The sequence below is a fragment of the Anabas testudineus genome, chromosome 6, assembly GCF_900324465.2.
Source record: "Anabas testudineus chromosome 6, fAnaTes1.2, whole genome shotgun sequence".
In the NCBI taxonomy this organism is placed as follows: domain Eukaryota; kingdom Metazoa; phylum Chordata; class Actinopteri; order Anabantiformes; family Anabantidae; genus Anabas; species Anabas testudineus.
Window position 1 is genome coordinate 6770926 of NC_046615.1, and position 24260 is coordinate 6795185.

The 24260-nt window shown below is 39.9% G+C and overlaps 1 protein-coding gene across 2 annotated transcripts in view; it reads right to left on the reverse strand.

The window, feature by feature from the left end:
* The window catches only part of LOC113165484 (cat eye syndrome critical region protein 2), a 31751-nt gene extending 8175 nt beyond the window's left edge, over positions 1-23576 (reverse strand). Inside the window, exons 1-13 of one of the 2 annotated variants that reach the window (XM_026365024.1) lie at positions 23212-23576; positions 9667-9761; positions 7109-7292; positions 6272-6399; positions 5931-6014; positions 5353-5420; positions 5022-5182; positions 2190-2279; positions 1755-1905; positions 820-949; positions 685-722; positions 508-599; positions 209-335 (exon numbers count right to left, since the gene is read on the reverse strand). In XM_026365024.1, the coding sequence (XP_026220809.1) occupies positions 209-335; positions 508-599; positions 685-722; positions 820-949; positions 1755-1905; positions 2190-2279; positions 5022-5182; positions 5353-5420; positions 5931-6014; positions 6272-6399; positions 7109-7292; positions 9667-9761; positions 23212-23331 (1468 nt within the window). In that variant the 5' untranslated portion in view covers positions 23332-23576. Of the gene's footprint in view, positions 1-208; positions 336-507; positions 600-684; positions 723-819; positions 950-1754; positions 1906-2189; positions 2280-5021; positions 5183-5352; positions 5421-5930; positions 6018-6271; positions 6400-7108; positions 7293-9666; positions 9762-23211 lie in introns of both variants that reach the window. The other variant, XM_026365023.1, reaches the window with a different exon arrangement.
* Between the last annotated feature and the right edge of the window lie 684 nt (positions 23577-24260).

A 24260-nucleotide genomic window follows, 5' to 3' on the forward strand; every position in this document is an offset into this window, starting at 1 on the left:
CTAAGTCCAGCCCCCTTTCTTTTGCTCTCTCTCCCACTCTCAAGCTCTGTTTCCCACTCCAAAAATGCATACATGCAATTCTTGACACACCTAGGAAATAGCTTTTGATGCACTAGTCTCTGTGGTGCATTAGTGAGAACAAATAATTCATGGAGGAAATAGGAATTTTGGGGTGGAGGTTTGTGATCATGTAACTGTGTTCATTTACCACTATCTTCTCCATTGTACTCAACGCAGTTTTCAAACATAAGCTTCACGTCGGCAAAAAATTCCTCCTTAGCAACATACTCTCCGTCATTGAGCTTCTTCTCAATGGTTGACAGGTCCATGGGAGTCTGGAAATATTGAAATAATACAAAACAAAGCAACAGAAGCTATGTTAAGCAACAGAAGCAATAAAATATTTGTGGTTGACTATATAAGTTAGGATGCCAGCCACGCACATACAAATTTAAAATCACTATCACATAAGCACAATTAGTGTAAACAATGACAGTATTTATGCACCTGGATGATCTCGTGGTAATTGGGGGCATAGGAGTCATCCACAGGCTCCAAAAAAGGCCAAGCATCTTTATGGGCTTTCAGAGCCTCAAGCACTTGAGAAGAGAGATTAGATCAGACATTAGAATAGCAATTAATAACAACTAGTAAGTAAAAAAACTAACTGTTCGGAAAGCATACCTTTGTATAGAGCAGTGTAGTCATCATCAATGTCATAACTGAAATAAAACAAATGTAAGACATATCACAAATAATCTTCACTGTCTTATTTGAGGAGAAAGTGTAATCTGCTGTCAGAAGCATAAAGCCTCTTACTATTCTTTATCCTTGCGTTTTCTATGGACAGGGGAAGCAGGTTCCAGATTCAGTAGTTCAGGTGGTAAGGCTTCTCCTTGGGACAGCAAACGGGCCCTTTCCTCTCGCATCTTACGCCTCTTTGCTCGTTCTGAGAGGGAAGGGTAGACACAGTATGCAATTAGATATACAAACAATAAAAACACCAGTCTCAGGAGGCTGCTGAAAGACAATGTTTTAATTGCTTTCTAAGGCTATTGAGTTACAGTTTAAATTGCACTTGCTTCCCACTGAGGCTGTTGGGAGAGCCAATGAAAAACACAGACAGCAGCTCAGATAAGTAGAAAGAGAACGATTCATCAGCTATCTTTTCTTAGACCTAGCAGATCAAAAGAGTCGAACCGAGTAGAAAAAAGCGCATATGTAACGCAGCTTTATCTTTTAACATGAAAACAGAGAGGCCTGCCAGCCCCCTGCTGTGTGGATTAAAGATGTTTGAGGGAAGATTCCACATATGCAATCCACATAGAGAGTAGCCCAGATCCTGCTGTTCATCCATAATACATTAATGAGGCTCCTCTACTGAAGCACAATCAGCAGTTCATTAACCCTTGACAGATGACACCACAGAGAGGGAGAAAAAGAGAAGTGATGCTGTGATTAAAGACCCTGCACATTCCCTCTCACAGTTTCCATGTACTGCACATCATTTTGCTTTGAATGCTTCTATGCTACAGCAGATTTTTCAGCCGTTAAGAGCAGTACAAAAGAAGAGTAGAGAAGTCCCCCACCTGTGCTGATGGGTCACTGAAAAAGGAATGTGAAACTACTGCTGCTCTCCTACTCAAAAATAAACTATTATTATACTATTTTAATTTTTTAACTTTTCTGAATATAATGTGTTCAGATGTGAAAACAAGATCTGCAAACAGAAGTTGCGTTGTGGTCCATCTTACCCTCCACAGCCTTGATCTTCTCCAGCTTCTCTCTTTGACGTTCTTCCTGTAGAAGTCTTTCCTCTTCTCGTCGCTGCTCAGCCAGTAGGACCTGTCTGTCTAGCTCTTCATCTTTCTGCTTCTCATCATCTGCCACAGCCTTAAGATTGTCCTAAATGCATACACAGAAGGCCTTAACTCTACTCTGGTTGGGTATTCATAATAAAACTGCTATGAGCTTACCAAACATCCTACTGAACATGAATATACTGTACTAGATAAAAGTTGTACAAAATATATAACTGTTTTTATATTAATCACTAAAATAAGGTGCTCTATAAACTGAACATGTAGTGATGTCTGTTTTTAGATAAATACCTACAGCAGCAGCAACTTTTCTGTAAAACTGCAGTCTTAAATACTAATCTAAGATGATATACAAGTATAAACACACACCTCCTCCACTTGGTTTATGCGTTTTTCAGAGAACCGTTGTGATGTGCGTACTGGAGTTGGATCCAGTAGTTTCTGTTTCTGCTCCCGCTCCTAGAGAGAAGAGATGCAAAAAGTCATGTTCAGCTTTGCTTCATCTAGCTGTTAAAGACACAGCCCATGATACAAATGTAAACAAAAAGGCAATCTCCAAGTTGAAGTTCCTATCACTCCCAGGAGTATTCACCACTTGAGATAGGAGTAAGGGAGTCAATAGCAGTAAGCGTTTATCATTATATATACTTTCAAATGTATAAAATTATCAATCTGATTGTTCAATCGTGTCACCAACATATTTTTTTATTTCTAATTTAGACACTTAATGAGAATATGCTCATAATAGATATGGTCAAGGAACTATTGATTGATTCCTCAGGACAACTCAACACCACACAGGCCAAGACACTGACAGGCCCTGGGGAGTTGTGGATGAGCAGTGAGTACTGAGAGGTCACTGGATCTGCTCTCCCTACCCCCCAGTCACCCTCACTTCTCTACTGCCTACATTCTCGCATCTCTCCCTGCGGGTGACAGCCAAGCTTAATTTAAAGAAAAACATCATGACACTATGAATTATACAAAATAATAATAATTAGAGGAAGTAGTGTAAAGGTATGCTGTCCAATTTGACAAATTCTCTGATATGCAAAATTGTCAAACAGTGATATGACACCAGATAGCACATCATTAACTTTGATTAAAAACTTAAAATTATATTTCACAATTTACATTTGAATCCACACTGGTTACATAATAGAGGTCCAGATATAGCACCCAGCAAACGAAGGAACCACCAATAAACGGAAAGCTCTAAGCAGATTTTATAAAAGCCTGTCTATATCGGGGACTGGCTTCAACAAGCTCATGTCAGAGTTCATCAGGGAAGCAGGACTGGACACTGAACTGTCAAGCTGGAGCAGCTAGCAGTACTGAGGTGTCAGAGTCAGGCTTCTGGCCATCCATAAAATAAGTATGAGGTCTAAAAATGTAGTAGCAGCTGTTTGACGCCTGCATATATGTGCAGGTGAGAAGGCAAAAGAGGAAGGATGATGTGGGTGGAGAGAAAGAGGCAGAGAAAAAGGAAGAAAGTGTGAAAAAAAGATCTTCTGATCTGATCTATAGTTCCCTCCACAACTCTTCTGTCCTCACTCCATCTCAGCCTTGACAAAGCATGAAGCATCAGCATATCCCGGGGCTCCACAATTCCTCTCTACATTACTAGCAGCACTAAATCCCCCCACCATCCAACACACCTAAAATAGAGTGCCTCTGGGGTCACCACTTAGAGAGGTCAAGAGAATCCTGCATCCCAGCAGGGCTGTCATTCAAGAGGCTCTATTCTGCCTCAAGGTGAGCTCATGAAATTGCATGGATGATGTAGATGGAAGGATTTGCAACAATCTGTACTGGACATGTTTGCATGCACATACATAAATGCAACTATAGGTTTTGTACACCATCCTCTGCTATGACCACCATTTTAATGAATGTAAAATAGTTGTAGTCATTCCTCAGGCAAAATGCTGAACATTTGCTGGTCCTAGATTATTTGATGTTACAATAGTGTATTTGATTTTTAAACTGTTGTTAATACAACACCAGCGAAGTGAAATGTGTCCCTTTATCATGTCACAGTAGGAACATGATAAAGTAGTGTAAAGTAAAGTAGTTTAATTGCAGTTAAACAACATCTGTTTACCGAAGATACTTTTAGATAGGTTTTTTTAATACATTAAAGATAAAAATTATAAAGTGTAATTGTTAGATTGTATATTTTATCTAATGCAAAAAGAGGAAAAAAAACAACATCATTATCATCATGTTCTCCATTTAAAAGCCTATATAAGAGCATAGCACTCCACAGTAAGGTTTAGTTTAAAGGCCTGGAGCCAACTTCATTACCAACCTGGTATGCAGATTTAAGGGCAAGCACAGGCCAGCAAGCACAGTAAGCTAAATCAGTTTTCCTTTCCTTCAACTCCACCCATCCTAAAGTTTGCCCAGGTAAGAGTACTGGAACCAAAAAAAAAACAACTACTGCAGGATAATAATGTGTGCCAGAACATAAAAGCACCTGAATGAAAAGGCTCAAGCTCGAGATTTCAGTATTCAGTACTCAATATTTTATATAACTACTGAATAATAAGACAGTAAAAGAGTTATCACTTTATAATGCAATGTTCTTGAAAATTTTAATTAATGCAATGTTTTATTTTTACTACCGCTAGTGGACGTCCAAGTCAAAGAACAGCAAAGACCTAGTTACAGGGCATAACAGTGGAAGAGTGGAAGCGTTTGCATTTTATGAGTTCTCTTTAGGTAAACAGGTTTCCACCCAAAGACCAATGTTATTCAGTGACCCTAAATTACTGTAGGAATAACAAGTGTGAATGACTGTCTGTCTATATTTCAACCCATGAGATAAATAGGTGACCTATTCAGGGTGTACCTCTCAGCCGCCTGCATACCCCATTGTCCGAAGACAGCTGGGATCAGCTCCTACTGTTTAGATAATAAATGGAAGGAAGATCTAGTTAAGACCTGTGAATAATAGATACTTCTACTATTGTTAGTTGCCGATAAATACATAAAAAAAAACATGGTGGGATTTGTTGTTTTGTTGAACTGGGATGAAGACAGATTCACATGTTCATGGTTAATAGCTGATAAAATGACTTATATGCAATTTTGTAAAAAATTACTTTCAAATGACAGAATCCGTCATATCAGCTGACACAGAAGATAATATGAACCGCTGTCATGGGGACTAATAGCAGTCTCTCTCTGGTGTCTGACCTTGTGCTCAATCATGCTTCTGATCTCAGGCAGGAAGTTCTGGCTGATGACACGGTAGAGGTGGCGGTCCTGTGGGGAGGTTTTGTCCTTGATGTTTTCTGCCAGGCTAACCCACTGATCCTCTGTTTCACACACGAGGGACCAAGCACCTCGCTTACGACCTGGTAGAATCAAAGAAAAGCAAGACTGTCCTATTGATTCTAGGGAACGTGCCAAAATTAGTAAATCTAGTAGTTAGAAGTAGTAGTAGTAGTTAGCTCAGACAGACAAACAGATCAGTTAGTGTAGTCAATACTAGAAAGGACTGCTTAAATTGATGTGATCTTATCACCTGTACTAGGTGGGGGATCCTCCATTCCATTTTCTGCTTTCACTTCTGATACTTCACTTTCAACATCACTGAAATAAAGAAAAAACTATGAAATTAATACGATAATAAAATATTTTATTATTCCAATCCCGTACTTTGTAAACAGTAAATAGCTCATCTTCCTTACTGTAATAAAGATGAGAGGGAAAAAAAATAGAAATATAAAAACGCAGAGTGAGTTAGAATACAAGCTCCATTCTATTCATAATACTTTCCACTTAACTCATTTACCTAGAGAGGCAATTAAAATCTAAAAGGGTCACATTTGTGGTCAGAATGTGGTTGGAGAGTACATAAATGATGTTCCTTTAAAAACATTTTACATACATTTTATTTATAAATATGAGTATTATTGTCTAAGCCCCAATATTTATTTATGCACTCAAAAGACCACATGGTAATACACCCTGACATGTCATCTACTATAATAGTTAAATCAATGTATCCTTTTGACATAGCTAGTACATACATATGTACAAACATGTCAAGAATCCTCTGCAGGACACTGTTGGCTTTGACAAACAACAAATGTTGATCACCTTAGTTGAGGGTCTTCCAACTTTGGCTTCTTTGGGGGCCTCCCTCTTTTCTTTTTCTCTGGCAGTGTTAGCTCAGGGGTTTCACTGCTTCAAAAACAAAACAAAGTACCATAGAAAACAACATAAAATAATAGCCTTTAATAAAGGGTACTTAGCATTGGGCCTAAGACCTCTAATATTAACTTCTAATTGATAATATGCCTGTAAATCTGTTACCCACTACAATAAAATGCACAACACAGGCTCAAGTTAACTAAAAAAAACATGACCACTGATAATCACATCAATTCTTGGTGTACTGGACAGAGAAAGAATATAGAGAGATGTGATGTGGTATTTACCTGATTTTATCTGCTTTTCTCTTGACCGGCTCTTCTTTGTACATACGAGTGCCATAAAAATACCAGTAGAGGGCTCCATTCCCATCTTGCCCCAGAGGTTCCACCCTCAGACTGTCTGCATCTAGTCCCTAAAAGGGGAGGTGGGGACATTTCTTAAATCATGTGTAGGATTACATTTTTAAATCTTCAGTCAGTGGGGGGTGATGTCATTCTGTCCTTTGAGCCTACACTGCTGTGAATCATACACAAGTACAAGGCGCATTTAGTATGTTACTGAGTGCATTTATATATTTATTCTGATTACTCATTTTAAATACGCTTGTTGTAAAAAGTTGTTATACAGCAGTAATGCTGTTGTGCTAATGTTACGCCATTAGAGTTTTACAAAGATGAAATCTCACAATGATGACAATATATTAGTATTATTATTATAAACATTCACCAATAATTGATCTTTTTGGGATACATCTGAAGTGCCATATTTACATTGATGTTTTGTCCCAGTCATAATTGGACCAATCACACATTTAATAATAATAATTAAAAAAAAACTAAACTAAAAACATTGTTAATCAGATGCTTGTAGGCTAGGTACTGAAAAACTACTATAGCCTCAAAGGGCTCAATAACAACGAAAAAATAACACTTGAACATGCATCATTGCCAACATCAGCATCACTTTGATTTCATTTAATCTGAGACAAAAAAAACAAACAAAAAAAACAACAACAACTCAATACTAAAAACTTAATAACAAAATCGTTATTGAACAAACTAAACAACAGTCTAGCAGGTTATGGTCTCCATTGTTTCAGGTGATACCCACGAGTGGTGTACCTTAAGCAAGTCAAAGACATCAGCAGCATCTAGACGGTAGTCACAGAGCCGGTGCAGCAGTTCCACCTGTGTGCGAGGAGGGAGTATTTCAAATGGGCCCTCTTTAAGTGGGTTGGGCTTCCCCTCTTCTAATTCCCACCGGTAGCTGATGATGTCATCCAGGTAATTGCTAAATGACTGGGGGCTAAAGAGCAGAGCAAAGCAGCAAGAGAGAGCAACAGTTAGAAGAGGCAAGTGAAAACATTTTTACAAGACAATATAAGATAAAGTCTCTGACTGATATGGGTGCAGAGCAAAACTGTTGCATGACTAAGACTGTATAAAGACTTCTTTATATAGGAAATAACTGGAAATCTTATAACTGATGTCCCATTATATTATCACAATTATCTTTTGTTGTCATAATTTTTGCCTTACTGTCACTGCCTGTGTCAGCATTTGTTCTACAGTGTTGTCTGAGCAAAATCTAGACAATTAGCAATTCTGGTGCCTGGAGTCACTTTTTTTATTACCCCCACGCAAGACTTCAATTTGCTCTTAATAAGGACAGTTGCAATGAACTAGTTCTTTCTTTCTGTCAAAATCTCAGGTATGGGGCTGAGCATGTAAGGCAGGACTATGTGGGTTTGCTGCTCTGTGAATTTGTATCTTGTGGTTTACTGTGTGTTGCTGACACAACTGGTATTTCCTCAGTTTGTTTTGTAATACATACATCATACATTAAGTCCCATTTAGGTCATTTGAAACACCGCTTCTTAAGCGACATGAATAAGATCATTTTTAATTACAATAATTTCCTTTATCAGAATGTCATAAGGAACAAAACAGTGCATCAACTATGGATTAAGATGTTTTAAACCCTTATATGGTGTGTATTTCAACAAATAAATACTTTAGACAAGGTTGTTTGATTCATTGAAATCTCTCAGTGTGGAAATACAACCAACTGAATTGCAAATCCTGTGTGCACATTAACCAGTGTTGTCATTGAAGATTCTCAGTTGTCCAGGTGAAGTTATCTGGAACTCATGGCAACTGGACTTCCTTCTTGGTCAAAATGTTTCACTACTCATCCAAGTAGCTTCTTCAGACTTAAAAAGTTACTTGATGAGTAGTAAAATGTTTTGAACTAACAAGAAGGAAGTCTAGTTGCCATGACTCAACTTCCAGATTAACCAGTGTTGTTTTGTAATTTATAACTTAAGAAACATCCGAGGTGAAATATAATGGCATAGAAAAAAGAGGTGGGACTTTCATAATGGTCTGGTTCTCTATTATGAGCAGGAGCTGGTAAATAAATGTTCGTTATGGTATATGTCTGTATGATTAATCTGTACCTCTCAGGTCCAACTCAGATGAACAGAACAGAGTTGGAACTCAGGGATTGGGGCAGGGGTGAAAATGTATGCAAGAGCACAGAGAAAGAGGGGTAGAAAAAAAATGGCTTATCTTGAAAGAGCAGAGTGCACTTTTCACAGCTGCAGGCTTGCCTCACTGCTTGCTAACCCATTTTTCTCCTCTTTTCTGTCCCTCAATCTGTCCAACACCCTCCCTCCCTTTTTTACCCTGCTCCGGCAGAGCGTTTAACGCGTGCGGATGAAAAGGGCAGCTCTGTGAAAGGCCAATGCAGAGCCACCCCCAGGATGCCAGCGCCTGTCCAGTCCAATAAAGCAGGTTGCCCTCCTGTTACCGGTTGCCTGGGTGGGAAAACTGGATCATTCCAGTCTCTCTGCTTATCACTTCACTGGTACCACTATGATACTTTCTAAAGATGGGCTAGAGTAGGTGTACAAAGGGGAAAGTCCCATGAGAGATAAAGCACATCTGCGGATTTGAATAACACCTCTGCTACATACTCACTTTCTCCCATCATTTGATCACTGCAAAGAGAAAGGTTTCAGTGGTTATGCTACTTTCATGTATCCTAGTAGCAGTAGAGCAATAATTCAAAAGAGACCCTTCTGACTCCTTCTGTCATTGTACTGGTGACTAAGACCTCCTATGAAAGTTTCTGGGTGCTATGACTAATCTGAAATAAATGGAAATACTGATTTTATCTTCTTTTCCACTGTGCTGTTGATGTTTTATTAAAACAATGCAGGTAATATTTTTGCTCATTATACTAGTTTCTTCTTGCGTAAGAGCATGACATACTGTAGACATGCTATACCTAATTTAACAACGTGTAGGTTCCCAACTCATTTAAGCACATTAAATAGAAGAATGGGGTTCGTCTTGTAAATTGTCCTTCACAGGACATTGGTAACAAAATTAAGTTGTCAAATAAGTATTGACTTTGTATTGATGCCAAAACTCAGAAAATGTGATGTCGTATTGAAAGAGATACAATACAACACTGAAACCAGACCATTACTCTCAAAACTATACACTGTATAGTGAAGTAGCAAATTTAAAGTATTTGCTGTGTTGATTTTTGAATTCTCTGCATTTACGTTTTGTAGATCCACTGAGGATGCCAATAAACAAAAAGACTGTAACAGCATAATGATATTTATTTCAACAGCCTTGGTCAGATTCTTTTCCCGTTATATACTTACGTGATGTCATGGCGCTGGTAGCATCCTTGCAAAAGACAAGCAATGAGATCCCCGAGGAAGTCCAAGTCCTGCTCTGAGAGGGCTATCTCCAGCTCCTAGAAACATCACAAGAGACAATAGGATCAACTCTAAGCATTTTTATTTAACAGACCATAGTTATCAGTTCAAATTACTAAAGTAATACTTAATGCCAGAACTCAGCAAGACAATAATGGAACCACATGGAGTCAAACAAAACACAGGTGATTTTTGATGTACAACAATTGCTAGTCAGTATGCAAGAAAAGGAAATGTTATATGTCAGCTATGAATCAAAATAATAAGACATTTTAATAGTGTTGGTATTATATTTCGTTAAGCAGATGCATATCATATAGGGGTTGCCAGAATTTGCAGCTTCTAGGTTTGCCAGTGATTGTTAAGCTGGAGCTGAGGTTCAAGTTCAGTCATGACCCCTCTCCTGCCCGGCATTGTGTTTAAGCCATTCAGGTTTTATGAAGCGGCAGTAACCGGCAGAGCAAACTCTAAAAGACCTGAAAGCAGCTAGGAGAGACGGTAGGCAGCAGGGGCCTAAAGCTGCAACACAGCCATGTCCCTCCTCTTCTCAGCTGACCAACCAAGACATAGCACCCCACTCGGCTTCCCAGCATGCACTGCTCTCTCAACGATGCCTAAAGGCTCTGGACTAGAGCAGGATGGTAGAAAGAGAGAAACAAGAGGCTGAGAGGGCAGAAATGCAAATGGAAGTGCTTCATTAGCCAAGTGTCCATTTCACATGAAGTCCCCTTTTGGATGATGCAAAGTAGCCACTTCAGGCGGAACTGCCTGTAACTGACCACACCTTACCCTTCCCACTGACTGTATTCTCACTAACCACAAATCCAGAGTTTTTCCCTGTGTTGCTGTTCCTCTTTATATTAGTACTACTTACATGTATAGCATACTCTTTCCTGGCACCAAGAAGAAAAAAAAAAGTCTATGCTTATCACAAGAATGGTGTCTCTACTCAGTCTACCCCTGGGTGAGCTTAAGGGTCACCAAAGGTCATCATACACACCCAATGACAGAGGCCAGAAGCCAACAAGTCAGTGCCATGAAAAACAGAAGTGGAGGTAGGAGGGGACAGAAAAGAGGTTGAGAAAGAAGCTGAAAAACAAGATAAGATAAATGTTTCTGCTTGAGGTTAGAAGAGAGTTTGAGAGAAAAACTTCTTTGGCTCCTGCCTCTGACTCAAGCTGCTGTAGAAACACGTGAATAAATGTGATCTGATCTTCATCTAAGTCAAGGGTATTCACAAATATAATGTGTGTAAAATAATATAATAATAAAGAAATGAGGATCTTTCATGTCTTTATTGAGAACAACCATAATAACCTCATAGTGACAGTGGAAAAAGTATGTGAACCCTTGGAATTAATCATTGGTTGATTTGTGTCATTGTTTATGCAGGTCCTATTCTTGCATCCAGCTGCAGAGCTCTGTCATAGCCATAAATTAAGATATTTAAAAGACAGATAGTCTGTGTACAAGATTATGTGCACAGGATGCAGAAAGATCCTGTGTCATGCCTCCTTCCACTTCCTGGTCCCCTATCACGCAGTCTCTGGGTCAGAGCGATCCCATCCATCAGAGACAAACTGCACTTTGATCACACATTAGAAAAAGCTGGGGGCCATAGCCAGGGGAAGTGTGGAGTTGAGTACAGCAAAGCAAACTGGCTTGAGAGAGGCCTTGGATTAGCACCACCCTGCTCTACCTTTGAAGTGCAACACGGCATCTCAGATGGCAAAGGGAAAGGGAATTAATGTGGCGTACGTGCCCCTTCTTTAGCCTTTCATTCACCCTATCCTACCCAATCAGCATTGTGAAGGGCCGCGAGGGACACTCCACTACAGCTGGGCATGTTGTATGGGAACCTTTCCCCTTGATAACCACAAACGCAAAAAACTAGTGACAATACTAATACACTACAAGGACACAACTCAACCTTTGGCAAACATAGTCAAAAACACACACTGTTACCGACCTTCATTCATACACGTGTCTCAACAGAATAAACAGTATAGTACTTTGACTGCTGCCCATTAATGATCAATAGAAGTATAAGATAAGAGCACTGGACAAGTGATAAGCTATAAAGAGTATAAATCAAAGAGCTAAACTGTCAGATTTATCACTGTGAACAAAACTGGTTATTCGTATTCACACACTGGAACAAAGATTGGAGGGTGAGTCAAGGCTTAGTCAAAAGGTGTGTCATCACCACAGCCACTGTGTAGGCCTGGCTTGCAATCCGCAATTCACCCTGAAGGTATTTGCCACTTTTCTCACCCAACTCCCCTGCTGTTTCTCGTCCTTCTTCTCTCACTGGCTTAACCTCTTATTCCTCTCCTCCACACCATTATCCTGCTGCCCAGTGCCTGTAAGGGCCTCTGAGACATTCTATTATTCCCCTGACAAAACCCTCAGTCCATCCTACTCTTTTCCTTATATATCCTCAAGGAGCATAACAAAGCTACACCTAGCCTTGACATATTAGAAATTCTACACTGAAGACAGTGTAGACAACAAGTGTAATTGTTTGAAGCACTGTCGATTCAATAGAACAGCAAACAGTGTGACATGTAACACCAATGTTGTCAACACTGGCATGTCATTTTCCTTCCATCACAAGTTCCTGTCATATTTAATCTACCTTTACTAATATTAACATGATGTACCTGAATTTTACCAGTAAATATAGCAGCAGCTTCTTTTTAGTACTATATGAGTATTTACAGACAGCGCACACACACACACACACACACACACACACACACACACACACACCAATGTCACTGCCCTGCCATCATACATAGTATGCAACTAATTCATGTAAAACATGTATGGTTTTTATAATAATTGTATGCAATATATAGTGATATTATTCCACTTACAACTTTCATCACTATTTACACTCTGACCAACAAATTACATCAAAGTTTTCAGATATTAAAAGTGTGACCTCTGTTGTAGGTAAAAGACATCTGAAGCCAAACACAAGTAGATGCATCTTAATTACAGTAAACTAAACACTCAAATCTTTTTAGAGGGGACAGAGAGTAACCATTGATGACAATTTAGTAAGAATGTATCCGATAAGCATTTAGTAAACCTGTATAATGGGTGCAGGGTTTAATGTTGAAACCTAAGGATGCATCTCAACTGGAGGGACTAACCACTAGGAGTCTCTCTGCTTGATATAACCGAATAGAATAGCAAAAAAAGAGAACACAGACATCAAGGCTAAACTTATGTCCTTCGACAGCCAACAGACTTCAAGGTAGAGCGGATCATCTGCATTGCATGTGTTTTTTCCACTGGATACTAAAGAACCCGTCAAGTGTTCTAACGCAGAGAGAGAGATAAAGAGAGAGAAAACAAGAGATAAATTGCATCTATTGCTCCCTGCCAAATCAAGCAGGGAGCAAAGGGAGTGTGATAAAGCTCCAAGGCTGTGGCAGGTCCACAGAGCCTGTAGTATCGAGAAGTTGAGCTCTCGGGTTGCATCACAGCAGATACTTTCTATGCCACTGCCGTTAACAGTTCCTCTGAGGTCTATATTGCCAACAGTTGGAGGACATATGCATGGATAACTGAAGGGGGAAGGGAGGCCTGTTTGTTGTGTAAAGGCTCCTCTCTTCCTTTCCTTTGCTTTTTTCTTTATTTCTTCCTCCCCCACTCCCCTCCCACTTTCAGCTCACACATGGTTCCTCCAGGAGCCATCATCTGACAACACCCGCCACCCCCACACATTAACCACCTCCTGCCACATGACAAACATGCGCAGAGAGCCATAGCACCACAGGAAAACGCCCTCGCATCCTCAGGATGTGCCGTTCATCTGATCAGAGTAAAGTGTAAACATCTTTGAGTTGCCGCCAGAAGCGTCAGACTGACTGCATCAAAATGAGAACTTGCTGTCTAATTTGCCTTATTAGTCAATTCTAATTTACAACATGTCTGTTCAAGCCACGATGAAGATGTGTCCCTCATACATCTGCCTCAACTAGCAATGCAATGCAGTCAAACAATTAGAGCCTCCAGGCAAGGACACCATTTGCTCATGAAAACATGCCAACAGGAATAATGACTACAGGTTGTTCAGAATGAGCTGCAATATCTTGTTAGAACAGTGATAAACACTAAATAACTCACCCTGAGCTTCAGCTGAGTTTTGTTATGTCCAGGTAGGGCAGGTGGCTGGGCTGAAGTGGAGGACAGACCATAGGGGACACAAGGGACAGGTAGTGGAGAGATATTTCCTGAGATATTTCCTCTCTCCAGAATGGTAGAGACACCTCTGCCATGGCCAACTTAAGGCATGTAAGTGAGCATCATTAAAGAACAGGAGATAGAGGCCACCCAATTCAGCAACGCTTCTCACAATTCCACTGCTGGCTGAGGAAACCAGATAATCAGTTTTTGCCTGAGCCGACATCACCATCGTATATAAACAAGATAACGATGCACCATTTTATATGGTTATATATGACAGAATAAAATGTCTCTACAATCTTCCTTTACAGTGAGGTTATTAGTATCATGCTACAGTGCATATTCCATCAATTACAGTTCTATGGCTTAAATCCAACATGCAATGCAGTGTCACATACCTTACATTGAGTAATTGGCAACATAGCAGGCAGCATGAATCATGGTATGATTGCCCACCCCTAAAAGTATGTATGTGTTCACATACACCCAAACTGATGACTGACCAGTGTGACTGAACAGCAATGGGAGAAGTGATTAAACTGAAAAAACATGAAGCAGATGACTTGCAGCCTTGACGGTAAAACACACAGACAATGTGAAGAGGAAATGCTGCTTTAAAGAGGAAAGTTGATCAAAAAGAACAAGTCCTGAAAGCCAAATTCAGGAAAATGCAAAATCAGGAGCTTGAAAGCAACAGGCCTGTGGGCTGTTAATCAACTCCCACACAACAGAAGATCGAGGCCTTCTTTAAGGCCTAAAATTCAAAATTTCCAACAAACATGACAGGCTGCTGATCAGAAACTGCACTAGTGGAAAATTGATTTTTTTACTATGCATAATGGGCATCAGAGAAAGTGGACTGGCTGTTGACTGAATCTGAAAGAAAAGGTTGAACCAGGCTAACCCTAGCTGGTATGCAACATAATCTGGTAAGCTGCTGCTTGAGTTATTTAAATACATTTAAACACATATTCCATAACATTAATGTCACATTTCTACTATTCGCTCTGCCAACCCAACATAAAATGACTGTCACCTTGATAACATTTTTGGCAAATGACAGGCCTCTAGACTCTTACTAAAACTGGTTTTCTCAGATTGTATTTCATCATGTCACTGGTACCTGGAACAATATGCCCACACCAACCTTTTTCCTTTTTTAAAACACTGGTGTGTTTTTGTTCTTCACGCCCACACAAGCCTAATATTGCCAATCTACAGTATCATAGGCCCAGGTCTAGGTAACAACAACAGGTGAGAAACAGCCTGCTTATTTTAGAACTAGTTCATATTTTGAAAACAAACAGTGTTGGGTTGAGGTACTGGAGTTGCAATGTGCCAACCAGAAATCTTTCTCTCAGTCTGTGGCCTCCTGTAATCCATGTAGAGCCAAGTGTGTGTCAGTCTCCACCAGCCATCCTCCTTTAATAGACCTACATCTGTCTGTCCTCTTGGACCAGCGCTAGTCAGCAATATTCAAAAAGTTTACACACCAACACAACAGTAAACTTTACTTCCTGGCATAAGCGTAAACACCTAACTCCAGTAAGTTTTGCAGAGCTCCCATCAGATGACACCCAGGCTTGTGAAGTTTTCATCACTTGAGTTGAGTGTCTCACTCTTCTCATCTCTGTCATGACCAGTTGCAAACACACAGTGAGGGAGAAAGCAACAGTGGAGTGATGCCGCCCCAGACTGGAGACAGAGAGTGGGAACCATGGGGAGCTGCAACAATGGAGCTGGCTGAAACAAACCTCAGTGTATGTGCCCCTCTATCTCCCCCTCTGTGCACACACTCCCCATGTGAAACCATCTGATGCATGTACTGCTGCTCTCACTTGTCAATCACAACTGGGGGAGGGGCAGAAGCCTCTTACAAAGTTCCCCCCCCCCCCCCCCCACACACACACACACACACACACACATCACAGAGCATGCAAGTGAGGCTTTTAAAAAAGATGTACTATAAGATTCTTGATCTTCAAGGGGTACTCACACAGTGTGAAAAAGTTCTGAAGGCTTTATTTGTAGTCTAATCTGGAAAGGAACGTGTCAGAGGTTGGTGTCTGAGGCTATAAGAAGTGCTGAGCTGGGGATGTGTCAGTGGGTGGGACAGAAAGAAAGAAAGGGAAAGGGATGCAAAGGATGAGTAAACAGTGCAGATCTAGGATGAGAATGAATCATTGCTGCTATGTGGGGGGTTCAAATACCCTCCCTAGAAATGATAAAAAACAAAGCAGGATAATGTTCAAGATAAACATAGTTTAAGTGATTTCCAATCTCCACTTGTTTTTAATAAACGTATCCTGCCACAAGTCCCCTAATTGAGACCAGACTGGCAACACCTAAAGTGACTACTATCTGCAGTTATAATCCACAAAAACTGGGAATCAGTTAGATGTGTCTGTCTGAAATTTCACCATGATGGAGAAACACTTAAGCCTTGATCCTATTCCCCCTGTTAATCCATTTGCTTTGCAGACAACAGAAACAAGGACATGCTCACAGGCAGCCTGCTCTCGCTTATTTACCAAAACTAATAGGGCTAAATCTTCTTTTACAATCAAACTGGGGGCTTTAAAGAAAAATAGAAGCCCCCTCCCTAGCAGGGCTGCAGCAGCTAGCACCCAGTCAGAGTGAAGCACCTCCACCCTCCAGGGGAAAGGGAAAGAAAAAACTACCATCTGTGGTTTAGTCATGGTGATGCCAGGAGCTGGGGCTCAGTTGCTCGACAAGGGGATTGGGTAGAAGGCCTGATAATGGGTATGGGGTACTGGGACAAGTGATAGCAATGAGGATGGGGTGGGCAGAGCAAGAGAGGCTTATCCAAAAACATGCCAAACACATGACTGGAGGAGAGAGGAGATAATGATGATGATGAAGATGGATAAGAGTGCTGATGAGCAAGAAGATATTTCACAATTAACATGAAGCAGGATAAAAGCATACTGAGATCCTCAAGGCTTTGCACACCCAAACAGGTGTTTTAGTTACTCTAGCTGATTAGTTAGGTTAACATTGGGTGTAACTTTCTTAGGAATTGTGTGAAGCCACCAACTCTACTAAACAACACTGACAATGGTGTAGATCATACCTATCTAATACATGGGGAAAACTAACAGCAGAGTAAGAGAGCTGTCAATCAAGTAGTCTGTACACACCCATAAAGTCTTGACAATAGTTCCAATCAGGCTACATAGTAAGTAAAAACATTTGTGTGGGTGGACTATGGGTGTGTAAGGAAGGAGTTGAGGACATACTGAGGAAAAAAGTTGTTAAAACTGAAACTGGCTATTAAAAGTGTGTTCCACAACAATACTTAGAAATATTATTCTATGCCCAGTCTGCAACAGCAGCAGGGGAGACGGACCCTGACAAACATTTCCAGATTCCAACTAAGCTTTCACTGCATCAGTAATCAGGTCAGGTCAACAATACTTCAATAAAGTCTCTGTTGTTTTCATGGCCATTTTCATAATGCTAATGCAGGAAATTATCTTCAGAACTGTTAAACTGAACTGAAACTACTATGTACAGTCATTTCTAAAAATGATGATGAAAGATGAACTTTAGGATTTCAATCTGATATGAAAAACAAAACAAAGTAAAACAGAAGTGATAATGAGCAAGAAAATGAAAGTGAAAGTGACAAAATTCACTCAGGCAATAATACTGACAGACACTACTAAAATTGTATTTAGAGTGACACAATCATTAGGTTGTCTTAAAACATGAAGCATGTTTAATATGTATATAATTTGCTCATTTGAAGCACATTGGAACAGCAGGTGTCAACTATCTCACATCACTGTGGCAACAATCCCCTACCAAATGTGTCTTCTGAGACGTGATTTAAACCAAACTGGCTATAAAGTTACAGCCTAATTGTCCTGTGAATTATAAAGGTCAACCCACAGAGCAGTTTCACAGAAAGAAATCTACAAATTTTACCAAAATAAAGTTAGACTAACCTATCTAACATTTAAACTAAGACTAAAAGGTGCACCCGAACCGACTGTTCACACAGAATAAATAGAGTAGATGGCATTGTCTGGCCTCTCATGAATCTGTAGTTCTGGCGGTATGGTGTGTTAAATAAATTGTCATCAGTCACAAGTGATCAGCATCTTTTCTGCATCAGATCAGCTCTCCCACATAATTTCTTCAGAAATTGCTTTTTCTAGTACTGTGTACAAACTGTTCTGACTGGACAGTTGTTTTGTGACATATCTGCCACTGCCAGACACATCAGCTGTGGCAGCAAATTGCTTTCACAAGTACTTCTTGTTTTTTTATGTTAAATTGTGCATCATGTTATAAAGTATTAAGAATCTGTGACCACAACGGTCACTTTTTGCTTGGTTTAGCCTAGGCTATGGCTTATCCAGAAAAAAACATTCTGAGGAATCAGCATTTATGAGCTCAAGTACATTTGTCATAAATTGTGTTCAGTATATTAATGTTTACAGTTACATTCAGCTTTATTTATTCACTCAGACATAATGCTGCACTGGAGAAGACCCAATAGGCTGCTACAGTTGAAAGGAAACAACAGAAAAAGATAATTGTAATAGATAATAGGTAAATTTTTTAGTGAGATAGCCCAATCAGTCCTGTATGCTTAACCAAACTCCAGTCTAACTCCAACTCTAACTTTATAAAGAAATGTCTTCCTACTCAAGAGCTGCCCATTATATAGCTGTCTTCTTCTCATAACCCACATGTCGCTGTAAAAAAACTGAACCTGCAACCATAATTCTTTACGCTCATGTTGTAGTTTACATTCATCGACTGTATTTGAGTCGAAATCTTGTATTAAATGTGCAAACTAGCAAATGCACATCCTGGTTTTTCCACCTGTTTTGAAGTCTATACAGTAGAGGTGTAAGGTGTAATATAGATATGTTGCTAACATAGCCCCCCACATAGTCCCTCAGATGTGCAGTGATGAAGCTAAGCACAGGTTTATCATATTTCACAAGATTCCTGAACCAAACAAGTATAATGGCTTTTGTTAGCAGATATCACATTTACCCTCAAAGTATGGAACAAGGACAATTTTATCTTTTGCATTGGCTACCTTTGTCAACTGACAACTTTCTTTCTTTCCTATTACCATTCTGAAACACAAGGTTTCAGAACAAACAGTTCAGTTCATTTTTTTTTCCAGCGTCTCTTCGCTAACTTAATAATACATATATCCAAAGATGTGGACAACTTGAAAAAAAAAATTCACAACATAAATGACAAGCAGCTGATGAAGATATGATAAATAAATGCTTGACAATCTGCCAAGAACGCTGCCAGCAAAGCTTCAAATGGGACGGTCATAGTGACAGAGGGGCTTGGCACAAAGAACTATGTCTGGCAATAAAGAGCATATCACTCAGAATCCAGCAAAGAGGCCTCCAGTGTCTATTGGCTGTGAGATTTCGAGCATGATTTCACATATATACGGTCTAGCTTACGCTACAGAGACAAAAAGCTAAGCAAGGGCGACAGCCAAGTTGATCCTGGTCCTCCATCCTGTAACTTATCCTCTCACTCTGTTATACTCTTATGTGCTTTTATCAACTCCCTAGTCTCCCTACCACACATTCTCTCTATTTTCATATCACACATTCAATTTTCTCATTCCAACACACAAATACTACTTTCCCAACACCCTACAAAAAGCCATAGGAAAGATGAAACCAGTGACAGTGAAGTGCATCAGTCCAGGAACAATGGGCAGGAGGCTTTTTGTGAAGCTAGCTAAAGAAATTGAGGGGAGACTTTTATCACTGCCCAGTACCAAAGAAATAAAAGAGCCGCTTCACAGCAGCACTGTTGGACTGGATCACTGAGTTTGCCGATATCCATCCTGGTAGGAGTTTCAAAGGAAACAAAAGACTGAGTTTGTTTCAAAAATCTCCAAGTCATACCCCAAATCTCAAACACACGCTACCTAGCTTCCTAAAGTCTTCACTGTGGTTTGATAGGGTCCCAGTGGCAGAGATCATCACAGAACTACAACAGTAGTCCTTAAGAACATCATGTCAATGCTATATTCAGGGCTAGCGCTACTAGTACTGCTACGACTACTATGGCACAGTGTCTTAACACTATGTCCACATGAAAGGAATGAAGGTATTCCAGAGAATGCCGACTCTAAAGCCTAGGCCAGAATTAAATCACTCGACACCCCTCACTCTGTCATGATCAGTGACAGCTACTTCCTGCCCCCTTTGCAATCCCTGATTCTTTGGTAATTTAACCCAAGAATCACATCCAGAGATTGCATTGTGACTGGAGCTAACTTATATCGCCCAACTATTGTCTCTTAAAAACAGTCAAACAATATCTTGGAGAAGGGCAAAGCAAAATATATCTTAAATTTGAGAGAATTAGTTAGCTGCCAAATTCACATTTACGTGTAAGAGGGTTACCAATTTTCATAAACAGTGACTAATACAATTCAAGAGAAAGGCAAGGATAAATGAGAGTCACTGACAGTGCCCAGGCCAGCTTGTCTTGTTACTGGTATGTGACATTAAGCAATGTCTGCCTGACAGTTTCCTCTTATTTCTACAACACAAAGTCCTCAGAAAGTAAACAAGTTAGATCCAAATGTCCATACTCTAGAGCAAGCCATTGGTAGCTACTGTTCTATATTAAGTCACTTTTAAAGTTGGCATGATCACAAAACTGCAAGACAACTTGAACTAGAGTAATTTGTCAACAAGCTAGCTAATCTTTTTTTAGATAGTTTTGTCCAAAAGTGTACTCACTCTTCATGCTAGTATATATAGCTTATAAAAGAGGAAATGCAAAAAAGGTGGTCTCCATCACTTTTTTTTTTTACTTCCAGACACTGGCTGGCACAAATGGTTAAACCCACATATAGACAGGAGTACTAGACAAAGGACAGAATTGGACATAATATATTTAAATTCTAAACTCTGACTGCGCTCTTATAAAGATTAATTGAAGAATAAAACTCTATATATAAACACACCTACTTAAGTAGATTACGATGTAGTAGTATATAAGGCACTGGATTAGAAAGCACTAGCAAGGGGGGAAAAAAACATGATCGCTTGTTGTACACACTTAATTACTAATTTATTAGACACATCAAGACATATTGAGTTTGTAAACATGATTAGATTGTTGAAATTTGTTACAGAGGCATTTGATTCGAATGCACTTAATGAAAAATTAACAATGCCGATCCATTAGTTAATTCACAATATTAAAAAAAAAAGATTCAAATGATTACCTTTTGTGATGCCAATCACAGAGTCTTAAGTATCAATGTATTTGTAGATATGGTCAATGAGTGAACAAGGCAGTAAGAAACTGACAATGAAAATGTATATTGGATGGCGTGTGACAAAATAGGAACCAAAAGTGCAAATTTTCACTTTTCATATCATTCAAATTGTTCACATGTCTGAGTGGACTAGTGAGTGGCAATATTATTTCTACTATTTGGACTGGCTGCTAGTAGTACAAATATGCAATCAGATTATATGAATCATTCAACAGTTTCATGTAAGGTGGAAGCTACTGACACTTTGTTTCATGGACACAACATTGTTAATTTTCCATAAACATAATATAGTTTCAGTTGGCCTTCAATCACAGACTCAAAGCAATAAGCTTTATCACCATCTACAATCTAGCCATTATTAACCTATATCTAGAACTGTAGTTAATGATAGCGAGAAGTTTTGACCTTGAACACTCGTGTGTCTGATTAAGATGTCAAAGTATAAAACTACTACATTAATCTCAATATTTCCTCGAAATCCAGCCACGGGGGTGTTCTGCCTAGTGATGCGGTTAAAGACGGATAGCCTGCATCATTTAGACACTGGGTAGCCGCAGAACGACCCTCGTGATAAACTGAATGACTCAAACCCTGCAGGCGTCTACACGAGTGTTTGTAAATTTCAAATTACGACGTTCAAGGGATCAGTTCTTTGCGACTGTATAACTCAAGTTAAAAATTATTTCACTGTCGTTGGAAATTGCAACAGCAGAAGACGCTCAACTTTCATGTAAACTAGGCGCAAAGCGATCCCCCATCTGGCTTCCACCTCGTTCAATAACAAAGCGATGCCTGCCTGTGTTTGTCTCCTGAAGGGGGTGGGGATGAACGAGTGATAGAGACTGTTGATGCGTGATGTTGACCTTACCAATTTATCTAAAGCGCAGTCATTCTTCAATGAATGTAACAAACCCCATTACCTCCGACGTAATTCTAGCATAGTTGTGTGCTGGGATTAGGTGTTCTGTAAACTCCGAATACATTTCAATAAGCAAGAGAGTCGAATCGAGTGATATAAAGTTGATTGCGCAAAATTCAGTTTGTTCACTGAAAGAACAAGAAGCAGACGACCAATGTTTCCTCTTATTAACTTATTGAAACCAATTATGGAAACTACCGTTTAAACCACCACCACTTTCAACAAAATGGGACTTGGGCGAGCAAACAATACGTGAACGGCATCTGCGTCCCCATGGCCACCCAAGCCAGATGGCTTGCAACTGCAAGACAATAAACTCGACCCTCTCGCTATGAACATAACTTTATCAGACAGAAAAAAGCAATAACACAGTAACTTGCTTTGCTCAGCAAGTCTAGTCCACAATTCAAGTTAGTGCGCGACTTTTGGATCTATAAATACAATTCTACAGTCCCATAAATGTGATTAAAATAATAAAAGTTAGGCATTACGCACTTGTTTTTACACTTTACCCCAAGTACCTTCTCTTCATACTGTCTCATTTGCTTTTTTTGTTTAAATGACCTGAACTAAGGTCTCTCTTCAACATAAACATTAGGCTCCGGGAGGATGAAAACAAACGAGTGGCACATGGTTGTTACAAGATCGTGTCTACCTTTCTAAAGTTACATAGGAATAAGCTGGTATTCTTGGATTTAGAGCAACGCGTAACGTCACTGTGGACATCGGACCACGAAACTCGTGAAATATCACATTCAGCTGACGCCTGCTGTGACACAACTTTGTTGACCAGCGATTAGCAATCAGAGCTAGCTTCCAACCGGGCTAGCAAGCCGAGTAACGTTAGCTCGTTACCCAGCGTAACAGAGTCGACATGGTAACGGTAACGTGCGAGAAGTTCAGAGCGCGCTGCTAAGCTGGTTCAACAGCTAACAGCGACTTACACAAACAGCGCTCGGCACGCCGCGTAGACAAAAAAGCTGACACAAACAACTTTTCATTTCCGCAATTAAAGGCATTCGTGTCACTGAAGGGAACCACAAAGCAAGTTTACCTCTATTTCAAAGTCCGGGAGGTTGAACGCCGTCCTGAACAGCGAGCAGAAGTGAGCTATGGCGGGGACTTCCCACCAAGACTGGATCTCTTCCACAGAAACTGTACATCCCTGGGACATTTTCGAACTGGAGAAATGGAGCACAGTTTACTTCTCACATCAGAATGTAGTTTCTTCAGCGGTTTATAATGTCTCAGGAGCATTACAAACACGACGAAACGTGCTGCCGCCGTACTGTCCACCTCGTTGCCATTGCGACCCGTAGAGCGCTACAATCTGTTTCAATCAGAGTCTCGACGGAGCCGAACAGATGGGAAGGACCGTACCACCGCACGGCGAGGAGGGGGGACAGCGATTATATGTTTCTTTATATTAAGATGCATGTGAGCGTCAGTAGCGATTATAGCTCCAGTATGTTAAAGCTTTAAAGGAGGAATTGCGTCACTGTTAAACACATTCACTATTTATTTTGTCTGTTTGCTATGTTAACAAAAGCATTTAGTCAACAACACCCCGCCGGCGCCATAGTGCGGCGGCCGTTTAAAGGGAATGCTCATGATTTGTGAATGAATAAAAATATTAAAAGTTAAACCAGGTGTGAGTCTGGTAACTTTTGAAGTTTGAACTTACTGCGGTGCGCTTTTTCTGTCTGTTTGTCTAAATAATTCAAGTCCTTATTCTTTTGCATTTTCGTATATATTTTCCCCGTTTTTATTTCATTTTATTTTCCCCATCAACCGTTGTTGTACTTGCAACAACAGCTTATAACAAGACCCCAAAGCTCGTTCAGCTGATCGTTTTCTTCTACATTCATGTAGAAGAAAACTACTACTGCTTTTACATTTTGATTTTGTAAACAACATCGCAGAGCAAGTTTTTGGGCAATGCGTTAGACAGGGGCTCCCCCCAAAGCATTATATGGAAAGTGCATGCAATAGAAAAACTGTGGTGCCGATTTCAGAGTTAGATATCTATGGCCAAATCTCTTATTATCTACTATTTTATTTATTTTTAGTGCAAATAATATTACACACCCTTTCCATTTCTAG